The sequence below is a fragment of the Peromyscus leucopus genome, chromosome X (genome assembly GCF_004664715.2).
Source record: "Peromyscus leucopus breed LL Stock chromosome X, UCI_PerLeu_2.1, whole genome shotgun sequence".
Classification (NCBI taxonomy): domain Eukaryota; kingdom Metazoa; phylum Chordata; class Mammalia; order Rodentia; family Cricetidae; genus Peromyscus; species Peromyscus leucopus.
The window spans coordinates 57,736,748-57,762,086 of NC_051083.1; the positions used below are offsets into that span (position 1 = coordinate 57,736,748).

Below are 25,339 nucleotides of genomic sequence, written 5' to 3' on the forward strand. Positions count from 1 at the left end.
TGTGATTTGTTCTTGACCCCTTTCTCATCAAGTTGAAAGTTGTTTAGTCTCTATGAATTTGTGTCATTTCTCTAGTTTCTATCATTATTGATATCCAGTTTTATCCCAATGTGATCAGAATGTAGGATATTATTTCAGCTTTCCTGTATTTGTTGAAATTTGGTTTCTTTCCTGATATGTGATCAATTTTGCAGAAAGTTCTATAGGCTGTTGAGAATGATGTGTTTCCTTTAGTGTTGGTGTGCAATGTTCTGTAGAATAATTTGTTAGGTTCATTTGATTTATAGTGTTATTTAACTACAATTTTTCTCTGTTCATCTTTTACCCAGATAATCTGCCTATTGGTGACAATGGGGTATTGAAGTCATACACTATCACTGTGCTGGGGTTAATCTGCATTCTCAAATATAGTAGTATTTCTTCTATGAAAATGGATAAAACTGTTTTGGTGTATATATGTTTAGAATTGTAATATCCTCTCAGTATATTGTTCTTATATTTAATATGAAGTAACCTTCTTTATATATTTTGACTAGTTTGGGTTTGAGTCTATTTTATTAAATGTTAGAAGAGCTATATCAGATTGTTTCTTGGTTCTATTTCTATTGAATAACTTTTTTGGGAATTGAGTACATTAACACTGAGTTATTACTAAACATTGTGTATTAATAACCATCATTTTTTGTGTTGTGTTTTCTTAGACTTCCTTTTATTAACTGTGGTGAACATTTATTTGTTCTCTATGGCCTCTTGGATGTGTTTATACTTGTCTTCAAACTGAAGTATTCCTTCCAGTATCATCTGTAGAACTGTCTTAGTGATCATAAATTTCATTAATATGTTTCAACATGGAATGTTTTTCTTTGTCTTTCAATTTTAATAGATAGTTTTGCTGAGTATAATATTCTGGGTTGACATTTTTCTTTCAGAACATGGAATTTATCTTTCTAGGTCTTTTTGTCTTTCAAAGTTTCTGTCAAAAAAGCAGATGTTATTCTGATGGACCTGCCCCTGTAAGTGATATGATCTTCTTTATTCTGTGCTTTTAATATTTTAGCTATAACATGTTTTGGACCTCTCTGTTTGGAATTCTGTGTGGATCTGTTTGGACATTCTTTATTCTTGGTTTAAAATTTTTTCTTCTTATTCCCATGGGGTCTTCATTTATCATGGTCTCTTCTTTCCTTGTTCTCCCTCTCTGTTCTTTATCCAGCTGGGATCTCCCATTCCCCTAAGCTCTCTTTCCCCTGACCTTTGCCTTCATTACTCCCCCTCACATCCAGTTTGCTCATGTAGATCTCATCCATTTCTCTGTTGTTGGGCAATCCCTGTGTCTTTCTTAGGGTCCTCTTTACTAGGAATAGGAAGAAGCAAAGTGCTAGAGAGGTCCCCAGAAATCCACAAAGATACCTCCACAACTGACTACTGGCAATGGTCGAGAGAAAACCCAAACTGACCTACCCTGGTGATCGGATGGCCAAACGCCCTAACTGTCATGGTAGAACACTCATCCAATGACTGATGGAAGTAGATGCAGAGATCCATGGCCAAGCCCCAAGTGGAGCTCCGGGAGTCCAATCAGCTAGAAAGAGGAGGGACTGTATGAGTGAGTGATGTTGAGACCATGATTGAAAAAGCTCAGGGACAAATAGCCAAACTAATGGAAACACAGGAACTATGAACCAATAGCTGAGGAGCCCCCAACTGGATCAGGCCCTCTGGATAAGTTAGACAGTCGATTAGCTTGAACAGTTTGGAAGGTCCTCAGGCAGCGGGACCGGGACCTGACCTTAGTGCATGAGCTGGCTTATTGGAGCCTGGGGCCTATGCTGGGACGCTTTGCTCAGTCTGGGTGAAGGGATGGACCTGCCTTGATTGAATCTACCAGGCTGAGCTAAATCACCAGGGGAGTCCTTGCCCTGGAAGAGATGGGAATGGGGGATGGATTGGAGGGAGGGCGGGAGTGGGAGAAGGGACAACAGGGGAGTCCATGGCTGATATGTAAAATTAAATTATAAAATTAAAAAAAATATTTAAAAAATAAATAAAAACAAGAAATAAAAAAGCTGAAGGCTTCTTGAGAAAAAAATTCTTCTATGACTTTATTGAAAATATTCCCTATGCCTTTCCTATGGTGTTCTTCTTCTGTACTCATAATCAGAAGGTTAGGTCTTTTCACGATATCTCAGAAACCCTCCAAATTTCCATTCCTATTTCTTTTAAAATTTGTTGTTTACCTTTACTGAGTAATATAATTCCTCAACCTTATCTTGCTTCCCTGATGACTCTTTTCCACATGATCCATTCTATTGGTGAAGATTTCCATTGAGACTTTTATTAATAAGTTTTTCATTTCCAAAAATCATTTCAGTTTGTTTTACTCAGAAATTCTGTCCCTATTTCCATATCTTAAATTGACTTCTTTTTAAATTGACTTCATTTTACTCATCTACTTACTTTTGTTCTGTTAGAGTATATCCCTGTCTTCTTTGAACTGTTTGAACAGAGTTATAATCATTCTTTTGAATTCTTTGTCTAGTTTCTTCCAAGTCATTTTTATTAGGTATATTTATTATAGGATTATTGATTTATAAGGGAGACATGCTGTGTTGATGTTTTTCCTTTCCGTTTTTTGAGAAGGGATTTCTCTGCAAAACTCTGAGTGCCCTGGAACTTGTACTGTGGACCAGGTTAGCCTTGAACTCAGAGATCTGCCTGCCTCTGTCTCCTGTGTGGTGGGATTAAAGGCAATCATCACCAACCCTGATGTCTTGTTTTGGTTTTTATATCATTTTTGTGCTGAAACTTGAGCAGCTAAAATTAGTTTCTTGATTTGATCTCTTAAGCTTTTGTTTTTTGTTTTGTTTTGTTTTCAATTCTGGCCACCTTTGTTCACCCCTATGTTCACTGGAGGACTAAGTCCTAGTGCACTTAAAGTATACTTTCCCTCTGTGGGACTGGTATTAGGGAGGAGGCTCTATCTCAACTTTTCTGATGACCAGATATTGCCCTACCAGATAGGGTCTCCAACCTAGGTCTTCATGATTCCAGGTGAGTTTGTGGATCCCTTCACATGTCTGTGAGACTTTATTAGAACTAGATCCAGTCTCTACCCTGGATCCTCAGCAACCCTGCTGGAGCTTCTTGGAGGTGTGAAACTTCTCATATGCCTATGGGCCTAACCTGAAGTTAAATCAGGCTGCCACTCTTCTTCTAAAGCTGCTACAATATGTTATACTCCCCAATTTCAGATAGGACTTACCTGGGCTTAGGATTGGTCTTTCTATATGATTCCAGATTTAGCTTGCTAATATTTTGCTCAGGTGTTACCCTGTGATCATAAGAATTAGTCGGTAGTTCACTCTTAGTACTGTCTTTGTCCTGCTTTGTTAATGGAGTAACATTACTATTATGAAGTGAATATGGAAGTTGTCCTTATACTTTTTGTAATCTGCTTGTGAAAGATTAATATTAGATCTTTAAACATGTCATAGATTTTCCTAGTAAAACCAAGTGGTCCTGGGATACTATTTGACTAGTAATTCAGTATCTTTATTTGGTAGAAGTCAATTTTGATTTTTTAATTTGTTTTTATAAAGTTTAAGTAATTTGTATCTTTATAATAATTTCTTGATTAAATAATTAAAGTTGCCCTATATTTGGATAAATCCACACATTTATAAATGCATAGGGAACAGAGGAGAGTAAATTTAATATAACAGAGGCTACGACAGAGAAATACTGTTATTTGGAAGTAGTTTTCTTTAGTTGGAAGTAATTTTCCATTCCTGATATTTGTGAGTTAGTCTTTTTCAACTGGAATGTCACAAGCCTCTTTGCTCTGGATTACTAAAAATTATTGATGATTTGGAGCCAAAGATGACCTTTCTGTTTTCCAAGAAAATGTCTGGTACCCCATTGTTGTAAATTTTCTCCAGAATAAAAAAAAAAAATCACTTAGATTCCTAAGGACTTTGGGGACAGTGAAAATTACAAGAGATGAAGTAACCTTGTTTGTCAGCTGCTGTTACTCAAGTTTGCCTTGGTGTGATCTGGTAGAAGGATTCAGTTTTAGAGGATTTATCCCCATCAATTTACCCCTAGTATCATGTGTCTTTGAGTACTCTTGACTTTTGAAATCACAAATGCTTCATCCACTCTGTATTGTGAAACCATTTTAATCTCCTAGTCTTGGAAGATTTGTCATTTGGTCAGTAGCCATTTTACTTACAGTGCAGTTGATATCAACATTTCAAGAGGATTCATCAATAATATTTTTATTTAGTTTCGTTAATACAAAATAATAGTAATATATCTTTATGGAGTATAATATGATTATATGCATGTATCAATCAAACGAATAAGAACTTATATCTCATCAAATGTTAAACATTTTCATGTATTGGAAACATTGATACTTATCTTTTCTCATAAGTTTGAAATCTAATGTAAATTTTATAGATAATAGCTAGCCTACTGTAGCATAAAGAACCACAACTAATTCTTTGTATGGAACTCTTTTAAGAAACTCAAATACATGGGAGGGTAATACATTATCTTCATTTCAAATAGATAGTCTAGATGAACCTTTCCCTATGGATGCAGTATCCCGGCCCCCACCATGCTCTGATGCAAGAACAGAAAAGACTAGGAATGCATTCAACATACCAACACTATCTCACAAATTTTCAAATGACATTATCCTGGTCACATCTGTTGGTCACTTCCTTCAGTTGTTTAACAGATCATAGTTACTTGGTTATAGAACAAAATAGAGGTAGGAAACAAAAAAAAACCTATTTGTCTTATGATAGTTTTAAGAAGAAATACTTTTTTTCCTTTAATCCCAGGATTTAGGGGACTCAAGCAGAAAGATTGTGAATTTGACACCAACTTTAGCTTCATGGTAATGCTATACATTCCAAATATTTTTAATTTTTATAAAAGGAAAAATGGTACAGATGAAAAAGTGTCAGTATGTTTGATCAAGGCTAATTGAATATTTTGTTTTTGATGACTAACATAACATAAATTTCACAACTTGTTTCATGTGTCAATCTTGGCTCTTTCCAACTTCCATTCCTTTTCAAACACATCATGCTCTCTGTCTGGAACGCCCTCCAATGCTTTGTTTACTTAGAAAAAAGTCTGTTTTTACTAAGAATACTCTTTCTGTGAAGGGAAACTTCTACGAAATATTTTATCTCAGGATTATAACATTTGTTAGTTGTTAGAATTTTTTTTTGCAGATTATTATCCTGTCATTTGATCTTCTGATGTATTGTGTAACAACTGCTACCATTTTGCTCAGTTTTTTTTATATCTTTTACTCAGTCCTATCAAAATTTAATCATCTACATTGCCATATACATGCCATTGCATATCTCATGAAATATTTACTGAATGCTTACTGCTTTGCAAATAGTATTGCATTTCAATTTTGCAGCAGATATAGGTGTTTTCTCCATTTCACAGAAAGATAAATTCACATCTAAAGAAATCAAGTAGTTAATACCAAGTTGCAGCTAGCAAGAGAGAGGACTTGAACACAAACCAAACAAGCTACCATTCTCCACTTCTTACTGACTATAATAGTGTACTGACACTTCTCTCTTTCTGTACTTTTCATTGACTCTTCTCTGCGTGTAATATCAATCCTCAGAAGTATTTGTGCAGCTTCCCTAGAGTCAGAAATTAATTTTAGATTCTTAGTGTTTTGGAGAAGCATGAAAGCATAGAGGAAAAAATAACTATGGAATAAATATGGAAAGCAGACTCCTACCTCTCTCTCCCAGTCATTAGTGAATATATTCTTAGTGGAAATGCCAGTGACTTGTAATGCAGGTAACATCTTTTAGTTTATCTTGATGCTGTCATAGATAAACATTATTTTAATAGGGCTGCGCTTAGGCTTCTCTTTCTGAATCCTCTCCTCCTGACTTCTCTTCCTCTCTTCTTTCTTTTTTTCTCTTCTCTACCTTCTCCTCTTTCTTGCCCTCTTCCTTGCTTTATTCTAAAGCCCTCATATATTCTCATATATTTGTAATATTTCAGTTTCTTGTGTGTTTACATTATCTCCTACTAGACTACAAACATCTAAAAGTCAGAAAATAATAATAATCCCCCCATGGACATTAGTTCTCTTCAACAAGCTTGTTTTAACTGACTAATTGATATTTGGGATCAAAATAAAAATTTTTGAACCTTTTAAAAGAGTAGTTTCCCTAATTGCTCAGCGTGGTGAACAGGCAACTCAACTGCTGGGAGTGGGGTCTGTAGATCAGAAACTAGGATGTGCTGGGAGCCTCACGGATGTGTTATAGACTGTAATCTTTTTATTAAGTGTATGGATGTATCTACTGAAGCTTAGAGAGAGGAAAGGATTTTAATCCAAGATAACACAGATATTTATACCCAAACTGGGTAACTGTAAAAGGTTAAATAGTAAAAAATGCCCCTCCCTGACAATTCCACAGAACTGTAGTGTCTCATAGTAACCATTATTCATGAAATTCTGTATACTGCTTCAGCTGTTACATACATTTATGAACATAAGCAAAAATACAACAGTTTTATTTACCAATTAATATTTTGTGTGTTTTCCACAATATTACAGCAGATCTTGGTGATTATTCCATATTGTTATATATAAAATTGGTTTTAGTGGGTGAAATGTTACATAATAATTTAACTATTTTTATACTGATGGGTATTCGTGCTGTTGTTAAACTTGTGCTGTTATAGGAATGTTGTAGTGAATGTCCATGTATATGTCATGTCATAGATGTGAAAAACAAGTACTGAGTCAAAGAATGTGCATGTATATTTTTAATTTAAAATATTTTGTCTAGTTATACTTCATGGAGATTGTAAGATTGTCAAATAAAATTTAGATTTAATGAAATTGATAAATTATAATTACATGCCATTTTGCTAAAAGATTATCTTGGGCATGAAGAAATATTCAACACAAAAGTCCTTTAAATGATTAATCTCTCCTGTACATTTAAATAAGAATTCAATAGAAATGCATGTAGTAAGTACACTAATATCCAGAAACATATCAATTGGGTAAAACATGGAGAGATGGCAACATGTTTTTAAAGCATCATTGATTCTGCTCAGGCAGTGATCCTAATAATATAAACAAATCCTGGAGGTACAACTTTGATAAAACTGTAGAGAGAAAAATACAAAGAAATCAGACCCAGGTAAGAGAGAGTAAGACAGAACCTTACTTATTCTTAGGTTAATAAATTAATAATATAAACTTATTGCCCCCTCTTTATATGAGTTCTGCCTTTCATTACAGCTCAGGCTGTGTGCCTAGACCTATCTACACTATTCTACAAATTCAAGAGCAATAAACTGGTAGCAAATCCTAACTAGGACTCAACAGGATTTGAAGAGCTTTTCAAAAAAGTGTTCTAGGTTATGCTCCTATTGTATCTGTTGCACTCATGCTGAGTGACACCAACCAAAGAGCACAAATAAAATATAAATATAAATTTCAGTGACCTAATGCACATCAGGGTGACCAGAAATAATAATCCCGTTTTCATGTTTTAAAATACTCAAAGTATAGATATCTAATATGCTTACAGCAAAAATAATAATCAGATAATGCAATGGATTTTAGTAAAAAACTTACATATATTCTGACTTATTTAAAATAGCCAACAAATATATCCCTTCACTCATACTTAGCATTCAATCTGACCTGCAATCTAGCATGTAAAAATGCTATTTAATTTGTGTTTCTATTATTTTAGGGAATTTGACCAATTTTCATATACTTAGTGGTTATTTATTTCTCTTTATATTTGTCTACTCATTTTTTCCTATTGTATTGTTTTTCATCTTTTACCAAATATATAGAGAATTAAAGTAAGTGAACTACTAGAAATCCAACAGTTCACTTGATTAATGAACTAGTGAAATAGCCACAGTTCTCAAAAGATGAAATACAAATGGTTAGTTGACATTTTAAAAAGTTTTCTCCTTTCCTGGACATCAGAGAAGTGCAAATTAAAACTAATTTCATCGCACCTCAGTCAAGATGGCAGTCACTAAGTAAATAAAATCATGTGCTTGTGGGATTTGGACAAAAGAGAATACTTATACAATGTAGGTTGAAATGTAAACTAGTCCAGCAAGTATGGAAACCAATATGGAGTTTCCTCAGAAAACCAAAAAAAAAAAAAAAAAAAAAAAAGATTTACCATATGACCAAACTATACTGCTCCTGTATAGTAAGCAAAAAAAATTCTAAATAATATATTACAAATATGCACATCCATGTTTATTGCAGCACCATTCATAATAGGTAAGTTACAGAGTTAATCTGGGTATCCAACAACAGAAGTTTGGATAAAAAAAAATGTCAAATACACAAAGGAATTGTTTAACATAACGAGTGAAGTTTTTCTATTTGCAGGAATATAGATGCACCTGAGGATTATATTAGGTGAATTACATCAGTCTCAGAAAGATGAATATCATTTTTTTCTCATTTGTAGGTTCCACAATTTATATTGATACATAAAATGATTAACCATTCATTCTGAAATGATATAGTGAATAAATTAAAAGTTATTTATTTATTCACTAAATTAGAATGATGTATTATATAGGCCATATATGTTTTAGGTTTTCTTGTTTCTTTTACAAGTTGACCTGTGCTGAAGCCAGTATCAAGGTATTATAATTGTCATGTCTTAAAAGTAATTTAAATTGCTGGTAGAGAATATCTTATTATTGTTTGTTTCAAAAACTGTATTAGCATTATCACACATTTTATTCTTCCAGATACATTTTGGGATTATTTTGGCAAGATTTTGTTTTGATAGTTTTAATTTTATATACTTTATTGGGAGAGAATGGAAATCTCTAAAATACTGTATCTTCTCTTTGAAGATCACCATACATCTTTTTATTTAATTCAGACTTTCTATTACATACCTCAATAATTTCTCTAATTTTACCTTGTAAGTTCCATATTAAAACTTTCTATACAAAGTATGAGAAATTGTATTCTTCAGTCTTCACTATAAATTGATAATCATATCCACATGATACAATGACACTGATAGTGGTTAAGTCACCTACTTTATTCCTTTACTCAAAATGGTGTGGTTTTTTTTAGTGGAAAAGAATATAATTAGACATTGATGTGAAGTCAAACTGGGTGGAAACTTTGTGGGTCTGACAGAAAAGAACAGGAACAGGGAGGTTGTGGGGGAAAACTGTCTTGTTACATGGTCTCAGTTCCTGCTGAGGCATGGAATCATATTTAAGATTTGTGATTTAAAAAAATAAGAATATGACCAGAAAGAAAATGTAATACATCAGCCAGTCAATAATTTCAGAGCCAACATGCAAGCAGAGTACTTCATGCCAATTATATGACCATGCTGAGTGTTATAAAGCATTGAAATGAATGTTCTCTTTGCAGTTCTACAGTGTATCCTTATATGCTTTAACATGAGAAAGAATGTATTTGCCAATCATTTCACAATGACTTTTTAAAGCACTTGATAATATATTGTTGATATAATTTGCTATTGAAAAATAAACAGTATCTAAGTGTGGAGGTTAATGTTTAGTCTCTGATGAGCAGGAGCTGATAGGCATTTGTATTATCTGTGCTAATTGTTCTGCCACCTAGCCTACAACATGGAATTATATGACCTTCTAAAACTAAATTGGAGCAGGCCCAGATCCCACTTAAATTCCTCTGTCAACTGAAAATACAGAAGCTGGCTATAAACAAACAATGGGAAAAAAATCTGACACACTTGGAATGCTTTTTCTTCCAACTCTAATCTCCATTGTGTGCAATTTTCAAGTGTTATGCTGGCTCTACCACTAACTTGTGTCTTGGTACATCTCCATATATTTTGTTCATTTCATAACTTAAGAACTAAGAATCCTATTAAAACATTTTATTGGAAAGCTTTTAATGTCCTTAACAGGTCAGATTTTGTGTTACTGTCACTGATGGACCAATGCTATAAAGAGACAGTAATACATTTCCTGGAAGAAATATTAACAGAGCCCAGAAATATTACAAACTGAGTCACAATTCAAGAAAATTTGGGGAAAACATTTTGAAAGTATGTTACAGAGGTAATTCAAGCTTTGTATAGATGAATAAGCTTGATGTGACCAAACAGAATTTTAAATTCTTTCTCATTCATTGGATTAATAGTCTTAGAGCAAACCAAGGATGTAATTCCACACAGGTCAATAGTCTTGAAGAACATAGATGAAAGAACACCTTTAACAAACACTATAAAAATCAATTCAGCATCACATTAAGAATTATCCATTATGATCAAAAAGGATTTATTGTTGGGATCCAAGGCTGGTTCAATATATATAAATGAATAAATACAACTCACCACATCAACATAATGAAAAATAAAATTCATATGATAATTTCAGCAAAGATAGAAAAAGTATTTGACAAAATTTATCTCATAATAAATACTCTGAATAAACTAGGTAAATGTTCCCTTAGCAGAAACTAAAGGTCATATATAAGTCTGTAATTAACATCATACTTGTAATCTAGTAAAAAGACAAGGATGTACATTGCCTACTATGGTTCAACACAATGCTGGAGGTAGAACCTGTTTCATCATAATGACCCTTATTTTTGTTATCATAGAAAGGGGTATAAATTCTGTTACAAGTATTTTCCTCAGGGTTATTACTAAACCTGTAAACAAACCAAATATGCTAGACATATCATTATTCTGATACAGAACTCTAAAAATTTCATCTATATAGTGAAACAGAATAAATAATAAAGAAGTAATAGAGCTTTAAAAGACTATTTTCTTCCATCTTGTTTTATCCCTAATCCACAATGTGCAGAGCACTTGAGGATGTATTTTGAACTATTTCTTTGGTGACTCTGCTTACTTATGCATCTCTATGTTCTGCATGCATACATGTTTATCAAAGGCCTACTATGTGTTGGGTTGATACTGGGAGCAATGTAAGAAAAGCAAAGTACTAAGCAAATCGTATGTTTTTGGACTACGTCTTCCTTTGAGTAACTCTTATCCCGAAAAGAGGGAGGTTAGTTTCTCTGTACATCTATAAGGACTCAAGTTGTACATGATTGTGATTTGTTTTCTCTACTGACTTGAGAGGACTTCCTTTTGCTTACTGTGATTTATCACACAAAGCATGGGCTTTATTTCTGGCTTACACAACTTACAGGCCTGAGAGTACCATCACTAGCAATGTAAAAAGAGTTAGGGATAACATAAAAAGTACTGTACTGTTTTTTTAAAGCATCTAATTAGCTAAAGTATGAATCTATGTATGATTACAGGTGTCAGTAGGAGGATGCATTGACTAAGCCAACATCTATGCTGTGCCAAGCTAACAGAGTGATAGTTTCCACAACTGGTCATTTTCTTAAGGGCACTCTTGGGTTTAGTCAAGCTGAAGCATCTTGTTTTCAAACGCAATAAATAGTCCTAATAATGGAAGTATTATGAGGATCTTATTTCCTAATATCTATTAAAACATCTATGAAAAACAAGCAACATAGCACAGTATTAAACCATCTTCTTTAAATGGCTTGATTCTGTATGATCAAATTGTTTGGGGCCACTGTCTCTCAATTTGTAGTGGATATTACTGTCCTTTTGCCCAGAAATACGCAAGGAGAGAACTCTGGAGACACATTAACAGATCTACTATTGCATTTTTCTCCCAGGGAAGCAGAAGTATCTATGTGCCAGCAGAAATGATTGCACCATTGATAAATTTCGGAGAAAAAATTGTCCATCTTGTCGACTCCGGAAATGTTATGAAGCAGGGATGACTCTGGGAGGTATGGATATTTTCCTCTTTTTCTTCTTGTCCTTCTTCTGCTTGCCTCCATTCTTTAAAATTATTGCTTTAGATCTGATTCTCCTCTGTAATGCTTCTAAGAATATCATATACTCAATAGATTCAGGCCGACTTTCCCATGGTGCCTTCTTTATTTTTACCTATGGCATTCATATATTTGGAATTAGACATAGGACCAAGAGGCATGAAGTAAGGATCAGAAACTAACAGAAGATGAATGAGGGTGTGCTTTTTGGATTCAGTTCCTCAAGTGATATATTGATACTGGCCTGGTAGGGATGAAAGAACCAAGTAATCAAAACTGTCACAGGTGCAAGATGAGCATGGCACAGGCAGGCTCTGAACACCTGGGACTATCCGTCAGCTAACTGCTGCATGTACAGTAGAGACAGCCAACTGGAGTGTAAAGCTGCTTCTCTTTGGATCCTGTGACTAAAGTACCAAACAGAGCCAATTTCCTATCCTGTGTCTCCCAGAAATCAGCAGGCTTTTTAATCATTTCCTTTTCTTTACAAATCCATTGATCATTTCCAGAAGCATTTTTCCCCAATGGCACAGTAGCTTCTTCGAAGACATAGCCCTCTCAAGGGTGACCCTCTATCATAAGTCTCTGTGTCCCATGAGCTTGTGTCTACCATGAGCTCTGTTGTCCTTCCATAATGGCTTCATACTATTTGATGATACATATTCTCCCTCTTCTAATTCTTCATATCTTCATCTGCCCCATGCCAGAATCCACGCTGCTGCCTGATGCTTCCAAACAGATGCATCTTTCATGAGAAAAATAAGCTCATTAGTCTACTTTTATTTAGAAAAGGAACTCAAAGGAAAACAAATCTATTTCTGAGTGCCTAAAACTATAACCTTATATTTGATTACTGAGTATCAATTGGGAAAACCCAAATGACTGGATTTCAGCCCGCTTTTCTCCCATATCAGGGCTAATTTGGAACAGTTGTTATCTCTGGATTTCTATAAGGCACTCAATGCCTATATATCATTATAGATAACTACATCCTCCCCTTCTCACAGACCAGTCGTGCTTTTAACCAGACTATAATACTGCAAGCAAATTGTTTCAGGCTTGAATTGTGACAATTTCAACATGAGCATCTCAAATAATATGTGGCACTCTCAGTCATCACAGGTAGATGCTCTGTGAGTTATTTTCCAGGCAACCACATCAAACAATATTCAAATATTTGACAAAGTCTGACCTTGTTTTTGCTTCTTTGGTCTACTCTAAGGACATCCTATAGTTGTGACATGCAGTGGGGAAGAAGCCACATGACCATTTAGGGTGGGGTAGAAAGAAATCCAGGAGAGGTAACAGAGGGAATGATTGAAAAGAAAGGTTTTACTACATGGATAAGTCCTGAGCAAGTATTATGATACACTCTCCTCTTAATAATTTAACTTCCTGTGAATTGTGCATAATATAGAGTGGCTTCTAGGTTGAGGATCCCCTGTTAAGACATTAGTTTTAAGTCAGAGCCCATATCCTCCATTAAGAAATAAAGGTCTTCTGACATTACTACAATGGACCTCTTTGGAAGAGAAATCTGCATATGACTAAGATTTTTACTATACAGTTTAGCACTGTGACATAAATTTATGAATTCAGTCCCTGAAGGAGTGGTACAAAAAAGGTATCTGATTGGTTTACTGGAAAAAGTGGTCAAATTGAGTGGGCATGGGGAATACAATGCTGAATTGCTATGGGCAGTTTTTAACCTCAGTTTCCTTCCCATGATATATTAGTAAGTATCACATACATACAAGACAGCACATTGGTCACAGGATGTTCAGGCTAAGAAACTTCAAGAAAACTAGAAGATAGATCTTCACAAAATGCAAGGATTCTTGTTTTTTGCCTTTTGCTATGCAGGAAATTGAACCTAGCACCTTGGGCATGCTAGGCAAGTACTATACCACAGAGTTAGATATCCAGCCAACTCATAGAAGGATTATTGATGTTGTGTAAATGGCTTTACCTTTGAAGTCAGACAGACCTAGATTAAAAGCCCAGATGTATTATTTACTCCATGCCCCCTGTGAACTTCATTTTCATTATCTGTAATTTATAAATATTATCCTCAGAGTTACAGTTAGGAGAAATGAAAAGGAGAATAAGAGCATCTTTGAGAAAGTGCTAGACAAATGTGAGGAGTTCTTATTACAATGAGGTCACCAGCATATTAGGTAGACACAGGCTGTTCTTAGCACTTTCCAATGAGTTTCTCCATAATAACTAGCTTGGCTTGCCATGCAATATATGGTATGTAACAACAGTCAGTGGATCACAAAAAAAAATCACTTCTGATTACCTTGCACTGAAAAGTGCTACTAGCATAATGCTTAAAATCTGATTTCAGTAATTTAGAAAAGTTTATGTTAATTTTGAAGTACCAAGTCAGTGAAAACCAAAGTGTTTATTCTCTTTGTCTTAAAATATAAACCTTTGCACATTGCTGGATTTATCATCACACCCCCTACTTTCTAACATAACTTCTTCCAAGATTTATTGTTAACTTACGGTATCAGTATATAACACAGTTTTTTATTCAGTGGAAAGATAAAAGAAAGTATCAATACATAGTGGCCTTTGTGAATACATTGGCAATAGCTCCTCATTTTCATAAGATTTGGGTTTAGTATTAACTTTTTGGTCACCTTTAAGAATAATTTACATAATTTTGGTTCCTTTCCTGTATCACTCACACTACAATTATGTAATGTATAATAAAGCAGCAATTCAGAATGTGGTCTTGTGCAAGTCCCTTGTCCCTCCCAGGATGATCAGATTTATCAAGGACCCTTTTGCTGTTATTATTTTGTCATTTGATGTCAAAATCTACAAAGAAAAGATTGTAGGATCATCACCTTTTTCTTCAATTGCCAGTCACCTGCTCATAGAAGTACTAATATGAGAGATTGATTTGCACAGCAACTTTAGCTGCCCCTATTCACACCTATGTAAGGTATGTGCCAAAACCATACTCTATGAACAGACTGTTGAAGAAGTGGAGGGCAAAGCAGATGTTTTGAATTATTGGAGAATATGGTGCTCTATAGCTGATGTCTGCTTGGGCTCGACATTGTATGATCTCTAGCATGGATGTGTCTACAGTGTTCCATTTGCTAATGATGGGAGCTCTTAAATTAGGAGACACTTAATAAGTACAGCCTTTTCTTCATGTTTCTATGACTACCTTCCTACCCCTTGCTTCTTTTCTTAGAAACTCTTGGTATTTATGAAACAATCCCATGGGTGGTGAGTTCTCAGGATGAACTTTCAGGCTTTTAAATGCCCATCCATGGAAAAATAGATGCCTTTCTTTGTTCTTGAGTGATGTCCAGATGATTTTGAAAACCATACATCAAGAATTGCTTAAAAATTTTAAATGCCTTGCCAATTTGTTTTTTTAAGAAAACTCTTGACTGTCTGGATAAGGACCTTACCTCCAGTGAATTGATAGTGATTTTATATAGCACATAATTCAGATAAATGTACCGGCATCACTCATTTTGTTTTGTAGTTGCCAAGAAACACTTCCAGTTTCCAAAATGAAATAAGGAATAAAGAATAAGCCTTCCTGCCATCTTCTTTCCTGACCCTTTCCTTTGCTCATGTTCCATTTGTCTACTTATTGCCCTGGCCAACTGTCATTTCATTTTGTATTCTGAGACTAAGTTCTCAGTATGTGGTAAGTAGCATGGACCTAAGTATTTCTTTCCCTGAACCATACCATGCTATAGACTGTACAGGAATTGCAGGTAGCAGCTACCACCTACAAGAAGGAAAAGACCATGGGGACCCAGAGCATGTGAGCATTGATAAAGTGTACATTTATTTCAAAGGTTATTTGAGCCTCTTATCCCAGTGTTTGTGGAGCTGACAAAGGAATATCCTAACTTTAAGGCTAGTTGAGCTACATAGTAACTTCCAGGCCAGCTAGAACTATAGTGTGGGACATCTTCAATAAACAAGCAAGCAAAAGATTAATTGAGAAGTTTTTTTACTACTAAGAGATTGAACTTTGCCTCTAAGGATAAAAATCTTAATATATATGCAAGTTTTAACAATGACTATGAGTTCTGTAGTTAGGAAAATAGTTCAGGGAGTCCTGGCAATAGTCTGATGCCATGATAAACAGTAATTTCCAATATTCAAGACAATCCCTATGCCACCACCTCCAAGAGAAGTACAACATTGCTCCTTCCATATCATGTATCCTAGATGCAAGAAAAGGATGGCAAAGGTGAAATACACTTTATGGCATGGTTCCTTATGTATTTTTTTTAATTCATTGATATGACTTCATCTTTCTGTGCACTCACCCATCTACAAATACATTTAATGAGTACCTATTGACTGCTTAATATGTACCATACTCTATACAAGACATCTTGGGAGGACAAGCCTAATAATTGAGATTTAAATGTATGTTTTAAAAATTACATAGGGACAAGGAGGTAGCTCAGTGGGTTAAGGCAATTGCTGCCAAGCCCCACATCCCATATTTGATCTTTGGAACCTACATTGTGCAAGGAGGTAACCAACTTCCTCAGATTGTCCTCTGACCTGTGGCACTATCACACCCACATGCATGTGAATATATGTGTACACACACTAAATAAATATATATTTTTAACATTATGTCACATGAGGGGGACAGCAATTATGGTTATACTTTAGTCTTAAGTTATAAGGAGAAAGTGATTGGGGATAAGTTTAGTGAGATGCAAGGGAAAGGGCATTTAAGGCCATGGGCAAAACTTGAATAAAGGCGCAGAGACATTAAAAACTATGATGAGGCTTTAAAGAGAAGCAAGTGATTTTAACATGGCTAGAGATAGGAAAATAGGGAGGCAAGCTGGGACAACACTGAAAGTGAGCCCAATTTCAAGCAGTTGAAGATTTAAGGTTGCCAGACAGACATGACCACATGTCATATCATTAATTGTGCATTTGTTTTAAGAGAATTTCTGGCAGCTTGAATATTTGGGGGCTGACAATTTACAAAATGAAGAGTATCAGGCCACATAGAGAGAAACAAACTTTCTAGCATCAACTTTTGCTAAATACCTATGCTTTATTCTTGAGACTACTTAGCTGCACTTGGAAATCTGCAATTACTGACCATTCACAAGAAGAAACACTGACCTAGAACAAGGGAATTGGCTTGTATGAAGAACCTATATGTACATCAAATAACAGTTGCTTTGATCTTGACCACAGTTTTCCACTATGAGCTCATAGAAAACTATTTCTGTGCATGCTTTAGAGAAACCAATTTTTAAGTTCAAATGAGGAGAAGAAACCTGCATATTACTATCCTTAGGAAGATTTGCACTGTAAATACTGTAATAAAATAAACTGAGAAGTTTTATAACTCAGGATTCCCAAACTAAATTAAATTTCAGGTCCCCTTTTTCACGTAACACCATTTAATATCCTACCAAAACGCTGCTCTCTGGAAAACACTGTAAAAAAAAAACCTTGGGTATAAATACAGACTTTATTCTGTGAGCAAATGTTTTACCTACTCAATATCATCCATTTTCCAAATGTATGTGTCATCACTTACTGGGTAAATCATTGAAGTAACAATAGCAGACCATCTTCAGCACATCTCAGTACCAGTGGCTACCTAATCTACTAAAGTATACCAGAGAAGATCTATAGCATACTTATCTTTCACAAAGTATAAGAAGCCAAAAGCCTTATATTGCCCATCACAACTGATATCCATAGGCACATAATCCTAACCAAAGGAGCATGATAGAAACATTATTTTAAGAAATAGAATGTCTTCCAGAATCAAAAAGGGTGATCACTAACAGTTTTGTTGAATACTGTCTGATCAACATCTCCATACTTAGCCAGAACACCAACATTATGGTACAACTCTGTATCTCATGTTTGACATTCGACAAAGTGTTACGAAGAACACTTAACAAACTGAGAGCTTGAAATAGTGATGTGTGCCTGTAGTCCCAGCATTGAAGGAGTTGAAGAAGAAAAATTATGAGTTCCTGGCCAGCCTGGACAAACACAGCAATACTCTATTACCAAAACAAATATAGCTCAGTGGTAGGATGCATGCTTAGTATACACATGACATGACCAAAGAAATACTAATAATGAAATGTGAAACTCAGGGACTGGGGATTTTTATGTTTTCCTTAGACTCTCTAGACTTAGAGTCTAGAAAGTTCTCAGTCTGGAGATGCAAACATAAAGCCTCAGTTCTAAGAAGTGTTGTTTCCATACACAATTCTCATATACCTGAGTGTTTTAACAGCTCTGCATCACAAAAGGATGTACAGAGTAGAAAAGTTACACTATGTGTTTGAGCATCAACATGTACAATATATGGTTGACACATAGAACTCTAGGATATTTTTTGTGGTGTTGAGTATGGAACTTAAAGACAACATATTAAACAAAAACTACCAGCTATAACACTAGTACTTTTTTGTAAACCAAAGTCCTGTGGTGGCTCTAGTAGAAATAACACAATGGACTTTGACTTGTTTTAGTCCTAATTCTGCCACTTACTATTTTGGTGATCTTATGAAAATCTGTAGATCTCTCTGAGCCTCATTTTTCCCAGTTATATGGTAGGAACACCATTTCATATAAAATTGTTACACATGTAAATAAAGAGTCATGTGGTAGGTACACAGTAATTATCATTTGTACATTCTACTCCTTTTTAGGTAAAGACTGATCTTTGTTTTCCCATGTTCCACTACAGACTTTTCTTTCTCTGCTGTTAAATATGGCTTTTAAGTATTGGATTACTGGCCCTTGGTCCTTTGGTTTCTGATTTAGCCTTTCTTTAGTCAACACTTGAAGCCTTCTATCTGTTGCTGTCATTGCCATTTCCCAGTTGGGGACACACACACACACACACACACACACACACACACACACACACACACACACAACGTTTTGATAGGAAGAAAGTATGCATCTTCCAGTTGTGCTTTCCAATGGAACTGGTGTATGGGGAGACCATATATTTTCTCTCTTACCTCCAAACCAGTTATCTGAGAAATCACATAGATGTGCTCCATTTCCAAATACTTGCTTTTTGTGAACTGTATTTAGAGGTAAGTAATACTTTTCTAATCATCAAAATTGATGATACTCCATATCTAATACTTGAATCTTGTTTGTAAAATCTCTCCTTAAAATCTTTGAAATTTTAAAATGTGCTAGCCTTAGAAAGATTTTATTGGTGTTTACTTTTGCTATGAGACATCCAAAATCCTACATTTGCTCTTTCAAAAAACAATGTCCTAGATAATATTTTTCCAATATATTGAACAGAAAATAGAACACACAACACACAACAGACTATGCACATATAGAGAGCCAAGTATTTCCCAAATGTAGCAATCCAAGAAAAAGTTTAATTTTTTTATAATTTAACTGCTTGTTTGAAATCATTCAGTTTGTTGTTATAAATTGTAAGATGTGTTCCTTAAGACCACACAAGTTTCAACTATTGTCTTATTGTACTGAACTCAGACAATTTACCTAGGTAAGATGCCTTTTTAGAGATCTTTGAACACCTTTTGAGGTCATGTTGCTTAGAAGGAAACCTAAGAAAAGAAGTATGTGCTCACTGAGAAACCAATAAAACATCCAGATGTAGTTATTGATATTTCCATGATAACGTATATTTCAGTAGCAAACTGTAAATATAATTACGAGCCTAGATGACCTCTTTTGTCATCAGATTCCATGTTTCTTAGTCCAACTAACTGATGTTAAATATAAACCTAGGTGTGCCAGTTCCTTCTTTTCCTGCTGGCTTACCATCTCATTGAATAATGTCTTCTGAGGCTGAAGTGGGAATAAACTGGTAAGGTATAATTTCAACCTTCTAACAGTTTGCAACTAAAATTATGTAAGTACTAATAACAACCAGAAAATTTGAACTGGCATTTGAAACTAAGATGAAATGCAGATCTTGATCAAAATGAAAGGTTACCAACCCAAGCCTACACAGTGAAGTGTCATATTGGCTATTCTGAAGCCAAAAGCAATTGAGGATTCTTTCTCCTTGACAGGCAATAAGACACAGAAGCCTTGATTAGTGAACTATTACACACAGAGATATTCATTTTTAAATGATTTCATTTCCAGCTGTGCAAGGATAGTGGGGTTTTTGTGAGACAGTTTAGCAAACAAATTCAGAATACCATCAATAAAGAATTGTTCTTGATCTGTAATGGAAACATTCCATTGCACCTTCCTATTCTGTGCCCCATCATATTCTCTACTCTGAAAAAATTAGTTCTTGTCTATTGTGTGTGAAGAGGTGCACAAACATGTACTCATATTGAAGTTCTTAAGTACATTTGTCACTAACTAGAAAAGAAAAAAGTCCCCAAATAACAGTTGTCTATTTCTTCATCTCACTTCTTTCTTACAAGATGATAAGAAAAGAAGTATGGAAACCCCTTTCCAAAATGGCAACCACCTCTTTCTCTACTTGTGCATGATGCCTCCTATGTCAGAAGACCCAACTCAGGCATCTGATTATTGAGCATATTAGGAATAAACCCATCTTTCCTAAGCCAGTACTTTCAACAAAATCACTCTTTCATATTCAAAAATTCCAGTTTGGCAATTACATATATCTCAAATGACCAGACAGTGAAAAAGGCTTTTCTGGATTTCTGCCAAAAATCCAGTTTTCAGCCTCAGGCCATACAGAAGAGCTGAAGGAAGTTGCTGATCTACAGACAGGAAAGAAGGACCAAATTTTTACTTCTCTTGGAAGAGATGCCAGCCAGCCCCCCTCTTAAAATACTGGAGGAAAAAATCTAGATTCAGATAGTCCTTTTCTCTCCAAAGTCAAGGTGACTCTGTTTGCAGCATCCCACACAACCTGAACCTTTCATAAGGCAGAAGAAGGCAAAATCTGAGCTGCAATGATTGCTTCCTTTGTTTCCTGCCAAGGCTAAGCTAATAGAGGAAGTGTGTCTACCCTTCTTCTTCTCACCTTAGTGCTTCCTTCACTCCCCACTACTCCTCACAGAAAACTCTTGCCTCTAATAAGATCATGTGTGAGAAATGCTGATGTAACAGATGAGACATTCAGCATTTGCAGGTTTTTGTTCTGTCTTCCCACAACCTCCATATTGAAAGTAGTTTTCTCCTGTTGGAGACACAATATACAAGTCCTGGACAGACAAAAATGAAAGTAAAAATGCTCTCTCTGTCTTGCTTGGGACCTGCCTTTCCTGCCCTGTCCATTTTCCAGTCACCACCTACACACATGCACGCACTTGCACATGTACACACACACACACACACACACACACACACACACACACACACACACACACACACGGCACTCTTGCGTGTAGACATACAATCTTTCTCTTTCCCTTTATTTAGCTATATTTGGTGGGAGACCAAGCCAACTGCCAACTTCGGGCGGAAGGGGAGACATTTCCTCCTTCTCAGAGCAAAATTTTAATCTAGTCAACAAGAACGTCTCTAATGTGGATTGAAAGGCTAATGTGGTTTATTTTTTTAACTGCTTTCTATTTGCTTTGAATACTGAATATTTCTGCTAGTGAAATTTTCCTGTAATAAAACCATTAACACACCAATGCTATTTTTTTATTTACAACAGACTGACATAATTAATCCTGTTAACATTGGGCCTTTTTTCCCCTTTTTTCTCTTTTCTTTCTTTAAAAAAAATAAAGAAAAAGAAAAAGAAAAAACTCTCATTTGCTTTCCAGGTCGTGCTGACCTGTTCAGCATGGACTGTTTCGCATTTGTTTTTAATGTCAGTTTAAATGTAATTGTAAAAGCATGTATGCTCTAAATTCATGTACTTACTTTTTCCAGTGGAAAAGCCTGGTATGCAAAAGCATTTCCAGGCTCTACAATTTCTCATAAGCAGGTTTGGGGTAATGACCCTGTGCTCCTCACTCAGGATGGCATTTGGACAGTGAACCCCTTTCTTCTGGCTCAGTAGTCAGAGGAGGGAGACTTGGAAATAGTTTCTGTGCTTTGGCAAGGATGTGCAGCCTTGCATATCATTCTATTATTAATTATGTTTACTCCTCCACAAACTAAAAACCATTAGACTAAATAGTCCAACATAAACCTTGAAAGATAAAATTTGATATTCTTTCTCCTGGCTATTCCCCTGACCAAGAATTGGGACTGGGAAGAGAATGAGAGTCAGCAGGCAGGGAGGCGGGGGGCTGAAGAGCCTTCTTGCCTGAGAGGGTATTTATCATACATTTATTAATCCCACTTGGTCATATTTCCCTGCTAAGCTCTTACTTCATGCTTGTCAAGGACTGGTTTTGTTCTCTACCTATTGTCCCTGTCCTAATTTTCCCTAGTCCAATTCCAATGCCTGCTTCTGACCATTCTTACTAATAGCACGGTGGTCAAGCTAGCAGGAAGGCAAGCATACCTCCCTGCAAGCTAAGACATCTATTTCTGTCTTTTGTTCTGCCATAATTATGTGTTTTGGTATGACTTACCTTTGCACTTTAGTCTCTCCATCTATAAAATAAGGCAAGAGAAAGCATAGATAGCATATAGGTCCCCAAACTCTTTTGTTGAAAATAGAATATTTTCTTCTAATAAAATCTGACATAGAATTCCAAATGTAGATATAGATACCACCGCAGCTCTGATCGGAAAGCAGGTGGGGCCACAATATTAAAGTCCACTTTGATTTTCCACAGGGACCCTTGAAGAAATTCATAGGCTCCTAAGGGCTCTAGTGGTATACTAGACTGGTAGCTAGTAATAATCCTTTGAACTATCATTCTCTTTCCTATTAGATTTTAGTCATTGTGGAAATTATAAATTTCAGAAAGTAGTTAATTTCTTCTTAGAAAATTTACCTGTTTAGGATAAAGAGCATGAATATGGGGTAATGTAGGGCTCAATAAGAGTGAAAGCCATCATATATTGGCCTACCTAATTTACTTTGTACTGAGCAATGTACACACATCTCCTTTTGTAAAATCACAACCCTGTGAGTTAGATCTTGCTATTATATAATGACTCTGAAAGCTGTCAGTATGGCCTTCAATCTTTCACCCAAAATGAAAACTGATACTCCTCACAATTTGCCACTGTAATCAGCTTTTCAAAGTGTTTCTTGCCAGAGATCCATTATGGAGAAAAGTCACAGCCTGTCCATTGGATTATACTTTCACAGGATTCAGAAAGGCCTCACTAGGCTTTCATCATAAAGTAGTCATATAGAGTAATCAGATTGGATTTTTACCAAGTAGATTAGCAAACTAAAATATAGGGGACAACAAAGGATTTGTTTATGAGCATACATACCATAAGACTCTAACATTACCACCAAGCAAATAATAAGCCCTTTATAATAACATTTTAAAATTTCAGTGTCACCTTTTTCTTCCCCCTCCTGAAGCTCAGGGCATATTTCACCATACATGTAAGAACCAGCGAGTTAAAACTTACATCATGGAAGATAAAAGGCCACTGAGACCATAACCCTAGCTGAGGAGCTATGGGTAGTTGATGGTCACTGTGGAAGGAAGAGTTAGATTTCTTTTCGGGCAACCTCACTTTCAAAGCCAGCTACAGAGAATCTTATTTTTGTTGAGTCCCTCAAATGGTGATGGTCTTAATGGAAAAATCTCAGTATTTTAAAAGCTTACATGATTCAGCCAAGCCCTTCACATTCAACTGAATTGGGACTTGAATATCATTTGCTCAGTCCTTCACAACAGCAACTACAGTACTACATGACTGCATAACTAAACGAAGATACACAAGCTCATGGGACTCAGAATCTTGGAGGCCATTCTAGGAATTAGTCTTCCAGAGAGGATGATTCTTTGATATTCCAAATTCTATGATGAAATATCAGGAAGAGAGGCATCCTTGACCTTGGGCACAGTAATTCAAAGTTTCAAAGACTGGAAACATCACCTATACCTCTCCACTGCCTAAGAGTATATAACCCAGAAAACAAAGACTTAATCTGGAAACATCTCTAAAGGTCATTGAGGTTAGAGAAGTTACAGATTAAGCACATGTAGGCCTCCTTAGGAACACATCATGAAACATGATTTGAAAAGGCTCTCTTTGATGCTATGGAGGTAGTTTCCATAGAAATCCACTCTCCCAGGGCTGATATACCAGATTCCAAGTTTGCCAGGCTCCAGAACAATAGATGAGAACAAAGTCGTACCTTGTGAGGATTCATTTTTGCTACTACTGTAACCTAAGTCTAAAAACAGTGATGAGATGTAAAACAGTTCATATACCATGAGAACTACCCACTTTTGATGCCGCTTCTCTCTGGTTTGCCCCTCAGTTTAAGTAAGGCTCTGCTTTGACATAGTGGTTAGTTTGTGTGTATCTCATATAGAGAGTTATCTTTGACTCTGGGGCTCAGGTGCAGGGGAAGGGAGGAGCATGGGGGTGGCCTTCATGGAAGAAAACAAGGCCTTGGGCACTGAGTAACAGCTGAGACTAGCAAGCTTCATTGTCTAGGATTCCAAGTCGTCTAGCAACATGCTGGCCTCTGCTGCAGAGAGAGAACAGCGGATCCCCACAGAATGAATGGAATCCGATTTCAATTATGTTTAGTGCAGCCACCCTCTTCAGGCAGCTAGCTCAGAACACCTGGTGCGGCTTGAGCCACTATGATCACACAGACAGCACATTACCAGGGTCCTGGAGGTAAATGGGAATGCAGACTTTCTTCTTCAAAGCAGATGCCTTATAGCTCTGGAAGGAGATAGGAAAATGCCAGCCAAGTTCTGATTGGTACATTTCAAAGAAATGGGAATAATTTTGTCTTGATGGATCGTCCCCACAGTCCCTATGCATATTGATCTTGCTTGAAATGAATCTGTTTAGGCCTACAAGTCATCACTTCAGTGATTTGAGTCACTACAGAATAATGGTGACAGACTAAATCTCACTGTTAGTAACATAACACCATGATAGTAACAACACTAACTACTCTCTTTGTCCCTGCACCTTTTGAATATAATCCAGTGGATCCATCTATATATCATTCATTTTGGATTCTTTCCTCATCAATAGCTTTAGCATAGTATGACAAATAGAACAGCTGCCCCAGAGAGCAGGCCATATTCATAGCAATATTCAACAGAACTCTCTGAGATAATGGAAATGTTCTATGTCTGTGCTGTTCTGCTTAGCAGTAACGGGCTGCATGTGGTTTTTAAACACTGGCAATATGTCCAGTGAAACTCAAGCATTACATTTTTATTTCCTTTATCTTAATTATTTTAATAGCCACACAGGACTAGTGGCTACTATATGAAATAGAATAAGCCTAGAAAGGATCTCAGAGAGACACATACTGAAATAGAGCAGGAATAAGCTAGTGAAAGAGAAGCAATGAGTCATAAGGGATTTTAAATGAAGAATAAGATCCCTGGTTCC

General features: G+C 35.8%; 1 protein-coding gene across 1 annotated transcript in view; it reads left to right on the plus strand.

Moving 5' to 3' along the window:
• Ar (androgen receptor) overlaps positions 1–25,339 on the plus strand; it is a 178,362-nt gene that overhangs the window by 132,452 nt on the left and 20,571 nt on the right. Inside the window, exon 3 of the mRNA XM_028883888.2 lies at positions 11,738–11,854. Coding sequence (XP_028739721.1) covers positions 11,738–11,854 — 117 coding nt within the window. The remainder of the gene's footprint in view (positions 1–11,737; positions 11,855–25,339) is intronic.